Source organism: Copadichromis virginalis, linkage group LG1, assembly GCF_057382275.1.
Source record: "Copadichromis virginalis isolate Kocher_CV1m ecotype Utaka linkage group LG1, C_Virginalis_male_GT1.1, whole genome shotgun sequence".
NCBI lineage: Eukaryota > Metazoa > Chordata > Actinopteri > Cichliformes > Cichlidae > Copadichromis > Copadichromis virginalis.
The window spans coordinates 11993354-12004759 of NC_140618.1; the positions used below are offsets into that span (position 1 = coordinate 11993354).

Here is an 11406-nt window from a genome sequence, read left to right on the forward strand (position 1 = left end):
TTGGTGGACCTAAGGAATGGCCTGATGTAACTGGTTCCTGCCGTGGACGTAACTATAAAAGGACGACTGAAGAGCTGCGGTGTGGGGGGTGTGGAAAACTTCCCGTGCACTTGCCTCAGGTCCAGACGGAGCAGCCGCAGCCGCAGCCGTAGCCGTAGCTGCAGCCGCAGCCGCAGCCGTAGCCGCAGCCACTTAGTTAAAGTCGGGCATGTGTGTGAAGTGCGGATCAAGTAGGGGTGAGCTGCCGATTATTTTGGGAAACCTTCTTTTCTCCTGTGTACTTTGACCAGGGAGGTCAGACTGTGTCACTTCTTTGTTTTCTTTTCCTTGAACAGGTCAAAGGGGAACCGAAGCCTAGGTTGGGTTTTGTTTGTTGTGTTGGCCTTAGCTCACCCTGAAATCATACACTTCCACTACCGTGTACTGAGTGCCACTGCTGTGAATAAATTATTGTTAAAAGTCCGATGCTGTGTCTGTTTGGGCGTGGGAAGTCGCGGGACACCCCGCTCTTGTTACGGTCATTTCGAGCCGGGTTGTAACACAGTCAGCAGATGATCTGGTTTTTCACTGAATCCAAAAGAGCAATTTCTTCAGTCCTGAGAATAATTGAACCCTTGCTTCCTTCCAGGAATGGACAAACTCATTGGGAGCTCAGCTCAAGGCAGCAACACAGATGTGGAGATGGCAGGGTGTTCTGAATTCAGCCCGAAAAAAAGGTACCTGCTTTTTCTTGTTTTCCTGAGCAAGGAGAACTCTGCTGGAGGCACGTCACCAAGTTTAATTTAGGAATTTAATTTGCACACACAAAAGAGGTCAGTCAAGGAAGAACAAATTGACAGATACAGCAGGCGGGTACTTGTCATTTCTTCCAAATGGCTTTTAATAAGATGAAACACTTTGGCCCAGGTATGTCAGGTTGAAGGGCACTTTTCTCTCTGTGTGTTTTTACGCTTTTACTGTTGGCAACTGAGTATCGTTGACCTGCAAGGAGCAGCTGGTCGGCATGTTCACGTGTCAGAGACTTGGCCCAACCCTGCCTCAATCTAAAGTAAATGGATTCTGTAGTGGAGAACAGGCTGGGCCATCCTCAGTGGAGATCACTGGGCTGTGGTTAACTGGGTAGTAAAATCCACAATGCAGTAAGCCAAGTCAAAATGGTTGTTTTGTGGAAAATGATACATCAGAACACAGCTTTGTGACTTATTACATTGTAATTTCTTATTGTAGGCGTCTGTTTGGACAAACAAAATGAATCCCATCCACGTGCCAAGTTGATTAGCTATCATGAGTATTAATAGAAATAGACTGTTTTTTTTGGTTTTTGCTCTGTAGTAAGTCCAGCACGATGGCATGGATGTCTTAGAAAAACATTTTAGTTATTATCCTGAATTTTCCCAAGATTTCATTTATCATTACGGCTATATTTTTTAATTTGTTGTAAAGATATTTCATTAGACACGTGTCAATTGGGGTCAGATCTAAAATTTGGAAATAAATGGAACTCATCTATTTTATCACATCACTCTGCAGTGGCCCATTTTCCACACAGGGATTTCCTAATGCCATTGCTATGCCCTTAAATTTTGCAAATATTCTCTAGTAATAGGCTCAACAATGTTATGGTATGAGAGTGTGTTTACCACTGTCCTCTATATTGTTCTACTCACTGAGTTAAAGTGCTAGTGATTGCAAGAGCCACTCTTATGGTTAAATGTTGAAGTGTTCTTGCTAAGCAGTTTTCTGCTCCCTGCTTTGCTCAGCAGCAGCAGCAGGGGAGGGAACAGAGTGAGAAGAGGATATGGCTTCTTCTTCTTCTAAAAAAAGAGAAAAAAAGGCCCTTTGATTTTGGTTTGAGTCTCTCTTGGGCTGCCTCTGGGTTTGGAACAGATTTCATTCAGCGCTGAGCATGGTAGCTTCAGCAGAGGGGCACTGTGCCCCCACCCCCACTTCGACATGTGTCATAACTGGTTTCAGACTTGATCAGGAGACACAACTGGCTTGTTGGCTTGGCAGATGGCTCTGAGGCTGAGGCCAGGTGCTTGGTTACCTCACTATCCACACCAGGCTTTAATAACATGGCATTTACGTATGCCTCGCACATGAAAACAATATAGTAGCCTTCCCGATCAGATAATTTACATGGCAGTTTTCTTTGACAGACTCCATTTTAGCACAGATGTCTTGATTTGACAGCCAGGCCAGAGGGATCATGCAGATGGTATTGGGTGATGAATAGAAATTAAATAGACCACCCATTTGTGCCGCATGCATCTGCCATTTAGAGGCGAACTTAGCTTGTTGAGCACAAGTTCTCTTGTTAAAAAACCAGCAAAAATTAAAAAGTAAAATATGCTGGTGCTAATCACAAGGAAAAACGGTGATGACTGCTTTTTGTTGTTGTTTTTGTTTGTTTTTGGTCACTTGGAGCCTTTAATGACACACTGAAATCCTTATTATAAGATTCTGAAACGGCTTATTGACCAGTCCCATTAATGGAACTGTTACTTAATACATCATCACTGGGGGGGAAAAAAAGCTGACATTTGGAGTACACAGATTTCACCTGACGCTTGCCTTTTGTTGCTGCCTCTGTCCTCCTCCTTCAGGGTAGTTAGTCGCTCTTAAGCATTACATGAACATATGCATAAAGCTACCAAAAGCTACCATCACTCTTATTGCCTGTTCTTATAGTCCTTATCTTCAACGCTATGCTGCTCTGTTGTTTGTTAATTGTCCCTTGGGGATAAATAAAGTCTTCTGATTCTGATTCTGAAAAGGCTGACTGATCGAGGCCAGTTCTCTGGATGTGTTATCCTTCTGATAATTGCCTGTTTTTCTAGCTTATATTCTCTGCTCTCTTCCTGATTAGCTTCCTGTGTTTAAATATCTTGAGCTTCAATATAATTTGCCAAAACCTTTTACGTTAGTTGATGCCACTGGTGCTTTTTTATTAGTCCTTTATTTATCCAAAAATCGAATTCCCAAGAGTGACTCATGGCAGACGTCATGGCAACAAAAGTCAAAATACATGTACCAACATAAGTGCATTTAAAACAAATACAATACACTTTTCCTCTGCCTCATTTTTATTTCTGTAGCACTTCATTAAATTCTTTTAATTTTAATCTCCAATTTCCCAATTTTTCCAATAACCCTCACGGGTGCACTCTAACATTTGCATTTCTATATTTGCCTTTTTTTTTCTTTTAAAATTTTTATTTGAGCAAAAGTTAGAACTCAATAACTTTCAGAGGTTACTTTGCATTCTGTTTGCTGCCATTTTCGCAAAAAGTCCAAGGTTGACATGATATCCAAATGAATTATTTCCTCTAGTCTCGCCACTCCTGCCAGTATTATTACTACAAATGGAGTAGTTTATCAGTATATTACCTTCCAATGTCCTTCCTTTAGGTCCTTTTCATTTTACCTGTCATGGAGCCTTAATGGGATTCACAAGTAAGACAGGCTGCAGTTGACAGTAATGGGCTTTTGAAGGGAGCAATCTTGAAAAACTACTTGTGCTCCGTGTTACATTTTTCTTCAACATGTGAGGAAGATTTGCTGCCTGAGACATTGCTGCAGCATGGAAAGGAAAACCTTGATGTTTTACACACTTCCAATTTCAAGATTTGTACCATAATCACATTTTTATGTACACTAGGATTATTCAGAATTTATACTGGATAAGTTCACGGTTATATTGGAATGTGCTTATGGGTAGTTTTAGTAGTATTATCATAATCGGTTATATTTATGTGAGTATATAACCATATGGCATGGTTTGCTAAAATGTTTAACACAAGATCTGAGGAACTATATGTATTGTTCTGTGTGCAGCTGGTGCTTTTTCACTGGCTGCCATGTTATTTAATTTGTATGACTTAAAGGTGATTGTAGTGTTAATGTTTGAGCCAAATGACTAGCGTGGAGAAGAATTCTGTATATTGTGTGAAGATTTTGCAGAAGCATGCCTTTATATGAAAATTTGCTTGAGATTGCTTTTTAATTTAGCAATCATTGAGTCTTTCCTGAAAGTTTCCTGAAATAGCTCCATCTTTGTGAAATTTGTTTCCAGAAATATTTTGTTTTCATAACAAATAAAAAAAAAACTGAATGGCATGCACTTACTATACTGTAAATTTGCATAATATGGATTTACATTAAACTTGGTGAGTTTGTTTAGGCTGTATGGGTGCTCAAACTGTATCAACAATTGCGAACCTATATTTGCTGTCATTTAAGATGTTGAGCACATCCTCTGTTGAAAGAATCCTTATTGATGGGGATGGTGAGGTCTGAAAGTCAAAACCAGTAAGACCCAAAAGTGACCCCATGTTAAGTCTTTTTCTCGCTTTATGAGAAATGGTAGTCACTCGTGGGAAGACTGAGTGAAGGTGGAGAAAAGCACTGAGTCATTTTTAAACTGTGCCTTATTTTCCTCGTGTATAACAGCACATTGACTGGGTTTAGTGTTTAAACAGCAATTTAATGGATGTTTATTCGTGCCAATTATCTAGTGTTATATTGAGTTGAGAACCTAGATGGTGATGACGTCTCTTGGTGGAAGGCTACAATTCTGCAGTGATACTTATTTTTAAAAGAAAACCTATATTGTTCTCGAAGAGATTCCCCTTAGAATTTTTCTTGGATTTTCCTCGGTGCTTTTTAAATCTTATTTTATATAGAGTATTGAAAGTGTTCTCCTTTTTTACTTTACCGTAATCGACTAAAAACGCAGAGGATACATTATTTAACTGTAGGTACATAATACTCTAAAATCCAGACAGTATAATTAGAAAACCTCCCAAAAGTAAGTGTTTTAATTCATGTGACATTTAACGTCATTGACTAAATGATCTAAATGAACACTGCAGGCAATATGGAGGAAAAGAAAATTAAATGTAGGTAGATTTCTTTTTTTTTTTTTTCTTTTTTGGCAACGTGACTAATAATGTGTTAAAATTAGATGTTTTAATCGCTTCTTGGTTTCAGCTTTTGACCAGCTGGCACAGTGACATGGTACATATGTGATCTTGAGCTTTGAAAGCGGTACCGTGAAGTAAGTTTAGTAACACACTCGTAGGTTCCCAATATCTGGGCAGCTTTTTCCTTTAGAATGTCAGCTTTAACTCCTCAGAGCTCTTTCTTCAGCTCCCCAAAGACCTTGTGGGTGATAATCAGTCATTACCGCTCCTCCACTGAGTTATTTATTTCACTACATTCACACTGCAATTCATCATTTATTTATATGACAGTTGTTGTCTATTATAGTGTTCCTTTCATGTGGCCAAGAATGAGAGATTTTGTGGAACATTAGGCTTCCATGCATCTGATAGCACAACACTGATTCTATTTCTCCATTTCCCTTTGATACAGACTCCCACCCCAAAGGTCAGTTAATTGTAGGATATTTATACCAGTATCACAGTTGCTACTTCAGTTAATATGATTCCTTAACCATTTTAATATGTGGGAATGTGCTCTTCCAATAAAAAATGACATTTGAGCCACTTTGCAGAGCCTTCTCTAATGGGGTCTGGGATAAGAATGGTAATATGCACTGGAGCTGGCAGAGGCACAGCCTGTGTTTTTGTTTATAAATAGCTCCAGCCAGCATTATTCCACTTGCAGTTGTCCCATAACCATCAATCACTTCTGCTCATGGGCCGACTTCTGTTGTTCACCAGAGAGAAGGTGCACTGCAAGCGGTGCCCTTGCACCTCCAACTGTGCAAGTACATAAAGTAGAGCGTAGTGAGTAGGACAGAGCTGGGAGTCAGGGAGAATGTGGGGGGGAAAGGTTCCTGTGGGGTGATGAACTCAGTTATGATAGCCACCCACACCCCCTCCTTCTTCGGGTGATTATATGCACCAACATCCACCATTTTGCCTTTTTAACACATTTAGACACACGTGTCGATCCCAGAAGCAGGTGGGAGGCTAATCATGTCATGAGCTTGGAGGATATGGAATGGGTCGGACAAAACTGTTTACTGAGGTTTCATTTGTCTCTGTCTATATCTGCCTTCATCTCTTTCTGCAGAAGAGCTTTCCAAGAAGAGCTCACATCTTTGAGGACACTGCAGGATCCTACAGAGATTTCCCACATAAACAGATGTACTACTGATTATCAAACATCACGCAGATTTTTTTTAAGTCTACGTGGTTGTACGTGCATATAACAACACTCACAGTGTCTCTTTGAAGATCCTTGTTCAGACCTTGTGGCGTATACACACGCACACACACTAAAATGCACATATTACAGTGTTACCATGGCAGTTTCAAAAATACAGTAAGAATCCAGCTGATTCTTAACAAAATGGTTATGTAACTATTGCAGCGCTAAGTCATGTATCTTATCTAAGCCTGTGTCTGTATTTCCTTTCAGCCTGGCTTTGCTGCTTTTCAGCAGCTTTTCACATCTACTGTACCTCCCACAAGACGCCAGTGAACACATGAAGGACATTTGTAATTGCCCATAAGCAACTGTGTTCTTGTAGGCTTATTGTAAGAGCAGAAAAGCCTTGGTGTGGTTGTAATAAACAACATTCTTTTGTTACAAACACACAGAAAAGTTAGATCTCATCACTGTCAAATCTTAATCAATATCTCTATGCTAGAAAAAGAATTTTACACTTAATTTAATGCAGCTTACAAGAGAAGCACGCCCACCTGGCACCCATTATCTCCCTGCCTGCTTGTCTTCCTTACTATAGTCCTCTCTAAATGAAAAAGCGTGATATTTATAAACGTATTTTGATGCTCACCTCCCGGAGTTCCTTGGCCACATCCTTGAGCTCTTTGAGAATTCCTTCCAGCTGATCAATCACCATCTTCATGTGGCTGCGGATGCGTTCTCTCGGGCTGGGGGTCTCAGAGGTGTCCCGGGCCGGAGCTCTGCTGAGGGACATCCTTTACAGGGTGACGTGGAGCCAGTGGCCAACAGGCTGAGGGCGTGGGGGAGCCGAGTCGGGGTCCATGTCTTTGGCTACAAGGAGCCTCAGTGCTACTGATCCGAACAGGGGCCCCGGCCACGCAGGGAGACCTCAACATCTTAAAAGCACCTCGGCAGCCAAAACACCTTGCCTCGCCAGCACTCTCGGCACAGGGTCACACTCTGGCATCCATGCCTTCTTGAAGACACTTCCAAAAATGAAGAGAAAAGGAGCATGGGAAAAGTCAAATGCTGTAAATCCATCGAAAAAGAAGAGGGAAAATTCATGGGCTAAAGCTGGTATGAAACTCTTACATAATCATGTTGAGCCAACTCATCTCATGTGTCAGTGTATATATTTGAAATTGTTCTCAAGGAGATGCTATTTAAAATGCCTGTCTATACAGGGAAAAGACTTTTTCTTTCTTCCATTTGTCCTGAACACTCTTTTTTACATGTAAAACACAGTGGCATAATGGCAGGCTAACATACAAAAGTGAAAACAGGAAAAGGGTTCACGATAACCTTTTTGAAATAGAAAAAGAAAACTCCCAGCAGTGGCTCGATTCTCAAAATGATCGTGTTCTATTTTATTGGTAGCGGGCCAAGATTTGCCTTCTAAAAATAGTCCATTAGTGAGGGCTACTGTTTAAAAGACAGAAAGGACAGCTCCTGTTTAAAAAAGAGATTATTCCTCTGTCAAGTGTGGTGTAACCTCCTCTGAGGAAAAAAAAAGACTCTCAGTAGAAACTCACATCAAAATAAACTCTGCTTCTCATCCATTTTCTTTGCAGTTGATGACCTAATCATGTTGTCCTTCATTTCTTGTCCATGACAGGGAGAAATGTAAAAGTGGGTCTTTTCACACAGTGTCAAATCTCCCCCAAAATGCAGGGCTCATTCCAGGTGGCGTGGGATCAAAATGAAGTGATTTCTAAGCCAGTGCAGTGTGACTTGCGATGCGAATTTGTGGAGGCATAACAAAAAACTCATTGTGCCAATGAGACACAGTAACAAGCTGACTTGAAGGCAAATGAGCACCTTCCTCTGGAATTTCGGTGATAGCTTGTCTTATGTAAAAATGTTTTTGAAGTCCTTTCTCAAAAGACTGACCCACAGCTGTCCACAGGGGTGTGCCCAAAAACCAAAGGAGCAGAAAGAGAAAAGGATTCTCTCGTCTCCTTCAGTTGTTGCTAAGGGAACCCGGTCTGCCTGCTTGTGCTGTGATTGGATAATTATTTTACTTCTTATCCGTGTAATGTATGTTTTCTCTGTGGACTCTTTTCAGAGAGGCAGAGAGCTCCGTGCCATCCAGCAGGACAAGATAAATCCCATGAAAGCTTCCCAAAGGAGCCCCAGAGAACAAGCAGGGGGGAGAGCTTCTCGCCAAATCCAGGGCGATGCCACTGCCACAGGGTATGCTGGCCAATCACACATGGCACCTGGTCATACAGGAAGGAAAGCAATCACTTATTCGTTCATGTCTCGTCTTCTTTTCTTTTTTAAAGCTTGCTCTAAATCATAGCAGCATGAAAAGCAGCATCAGTCGGGTGAATAAGACTCAGATATGGTCAGGGATTAACTGCGTTGATTATTTCTTGCTTCTGTTAGAATGCATCTCGTACTTCAGCAGCACTTGCCTCACCTCCACATGCTCACACACGCTCACACACATCCGCTGGGACGCACACCTACTCACCTTTTCTGTGCATCACTTTGCTGTTGCTATGCCCAGAGCTTACTGTCCAGGCACAGCAGAATCACTGAAGCTACACACAACCTGCTGGTTCTTTAGAAGTCCCTGTGTCGCACACACCAACATCTTCTCTCCTTCTTGCCGTTCTCACTCCCTCTTTTTCCTCTCTGTCTTACACACGCAGACACACTCCCTCTCTCCCTTACACACACACACACAGAGTTCTCCCCCCTCCTCCCGTACTTACTGTCTTGACAGAGGGAGAAGCTTCTATTAGCAGGGTTATTTCACTCTGAGGCTGTGGCTCATCAGAGGAGGAGTAGAAGTGGAGGATGAAGCTGTGGAGGAGGAGGAGGCAGGAGGCATGAGATGGGAACGATGAATGGCCCTGATAGCACTCTGAGAAGGGAGAGCGGACGCCGAAGATGACTAAGAGCCAGAGTGGCAAGAAGAGCCCCTGCTTCGGATTGTGATGCTGCTGCGGCCGCTACCATCACTCAGATAGCTATGCTGCCGTAACACACCACCCGTCATCCCCTTCAGCATTCGCCTGCATCGGGAGGCAGCAGACAGATCAACTGAGCTGCTACTGTGAAAAAGGAGCTGTGTGATTCTTATGACAGCCTCTCCCTCTTTGTCTATCGGCCTGGTTTGTCTCTCTCTGCCTCTCTCTCACACTTCCCTCTCTTTCTGTCACTCTTTCTCCATCCCTGTCCCTCTGCCCCTACGCCCTCACTGTGTCCTCGCTCACTGCCGGATGAAGGGAAGCTGATGCCAGAGTTTATCGTTGGGCTCAGGCTCCTGCCAGCACCACTCGGCTCTTCTGCTTGGCTCTGTGGAGGAGGGGCTTGGTGCTTTAAAGGCACAGTGTATCACACAGTCCCTCCTCTGCCTCCCTCCTGTCCTGTCTTCTCCTCTCTACTGGTGTCGACACTCCCTCACTATCTCCTCTCACACTGCCTATCTAGCCTTTGTCACAGTTCTGTCGAGGGTGTTATCTCTCTTAAATCAAGATGAAGTCTTCCTCTGCTGCCAGACAAGCAGTCTCCAGGGACAGGGTGTCCAAAGAACCCTGGCTGTTGCATCATTAATATACAAAGCAGGTTGGTGTTTGATGACCTCATCTCGCTGAGAGACAAAAATAGGAAGGGAGGACCAAGCTGACTTTTTTCCCCCTCCCTTGTCCTCTTTATCAAAATTTATATTTCTACACAATGCATAGCCACACATAACACAACCAGAATCAACCTAAAATGAAACTAATATTTTAAAAGCCAATTGAAAATGTCAGCTTCCTGAAAATGCAGTTTTTGGCAGATAGCTGTGGCGAACAGACAGAGGCTCTGTGCAGATGCTGATATATAGCTCTGTGGTCACAGAGGTCTGGTAATTGTTTTTAGAGTTCAGACATAAGGTCTGAACGGAAATACAACCAGAGCAACTATATTTAAAAAAATAATTAAAATCATCAGCTGTGACTGTGTGACGCTGATTTAAAAAAGTGATAATAGCTGCAGTGTCTACAGAGCATTTTTAAGCCACATTAGCTGTATGCAATGATGTTGCCCTCAATCTTTTTATTTTGTTTTTATAGCTAGCTAATGTAACCTCTAACATATAACGTTAGTTTAGTCATCATAATCATAGTGTCGATACTGTTTTCACACACCTGCCTTACAGTAAACAAGCAACTCAACCCTATCACTTCCACCTACAGTAGTATGCCCCAAAAGTTGATTCTGTTCATCTGGACGCAGCGTTTTCAGTGGGAGAAACATTTTGTCGCTCATCCAAGTGACTTCTTCAGTCTATACTGGTATATATAGGCTGCTATGTTCAGTATACTCGTATGGCTTCACATTCTTTGGTATAACTGTCATGGGAAATGCCGAGTTGATTCAGGGTACTTGGGTCTTTCATGCAGAGGAATTTGTTTTGAAGTCTTCTGTGGTTTCTAGTACCAGCATCACAGACATTATGCTGATGCTGTAATCCTAATTATTAATTATCTTTTGTTGTTTTCTTTGATCAATAAGTGATGTAGTTTGGCTTAAAAATAATGTCATAAAGAAATGCTTCAAAGTCTGCATTATACTTTCCTAAGTACACAGTCACGCTGTGTCATCCTAGGACTTCATCAAATTTTTAATATGTCATCACGTTCAAAAGTACATTGTGGTTCCATGTGGCGATAAGGGAGTGGATCCTGTTCCTTTTCTTTTTTCATTCACACATGACTGGTGCAGTGTTGCACAGACAAGATGCTTCTCACAAACTGCTCCCTGCAATGAACAGGTGTCCTTGAGCATGTTTCCTTTGTAGCTTCACTGCTTCGTTTCTCTGCACATATGGGAGGCTTCCTTCTTAGAACACAGCAACAGTTTGCAGCACTTTTTCCCCCCAGTCATTTTCTTTCTTCGTGACATTGCAAAAATCCTTTTTTGCTTGGGTATGCATGGTGTATTTAATAGAGCTGTGCCTAAAAGAGAGAATGTAAACTAATGACCTCTCAGTAGAAAGGCACAGGTGCACAACGCAGATAGCTCCATGACAATGATGCCTTGGCTGGAATGGAGTTGGATTATTCCCCCCTGTAAAATATATATTTTTAATGCTAAGATCATCACAAGTTGTGAGTTTTACTAGAAATCTGGAGTGAGTCCAGCAAAATATTGGTTCCACTTAATATTTCTGCCTTGGATTTATTGTGCCATGCCGTTTATAGAGACGTTTTATGGAACGTAATTTTTTTCTAGTTGGGCACAGGCTGACAA

The 11406-nt window shown here is 42.0% G+C and overlaps 1 protein-coding gene across 2 annotated transcripts in view; it reads right to left on the minus strand.

Moving 5' to 3' along the window:
* insyn1 (inhibitory synaptic factor 1) overlaps positions 1-8110 on the minus strand; it is a 44991-nt gene extending 36881 nt beyond the window's left edge. Inside the window, exons 1-2 of one of the 2 annotated variants that reach the window (XM_085451031.1) lie at positions 7692-8110; positions 6770-7145 (exon numbers count right to left, since the gene is read on the minus strand). In XM_085451031.1, coding sequence (XP_085307157.1) covers positions 6770-6913 — 144 coding nt within the window. In that variant the 5' untranslated portion in view covers positions 6914-7145; positions 7692-8110. Of the gene's footprint in view, positions 1-6769 lie in introns of both variants that reach the window. The other variant, XM_085451021.1, reaches the window with a different exon arrangement.
* Between the last annotated feature and the right edge of the window lie 3296 nt (positions 8111-11406).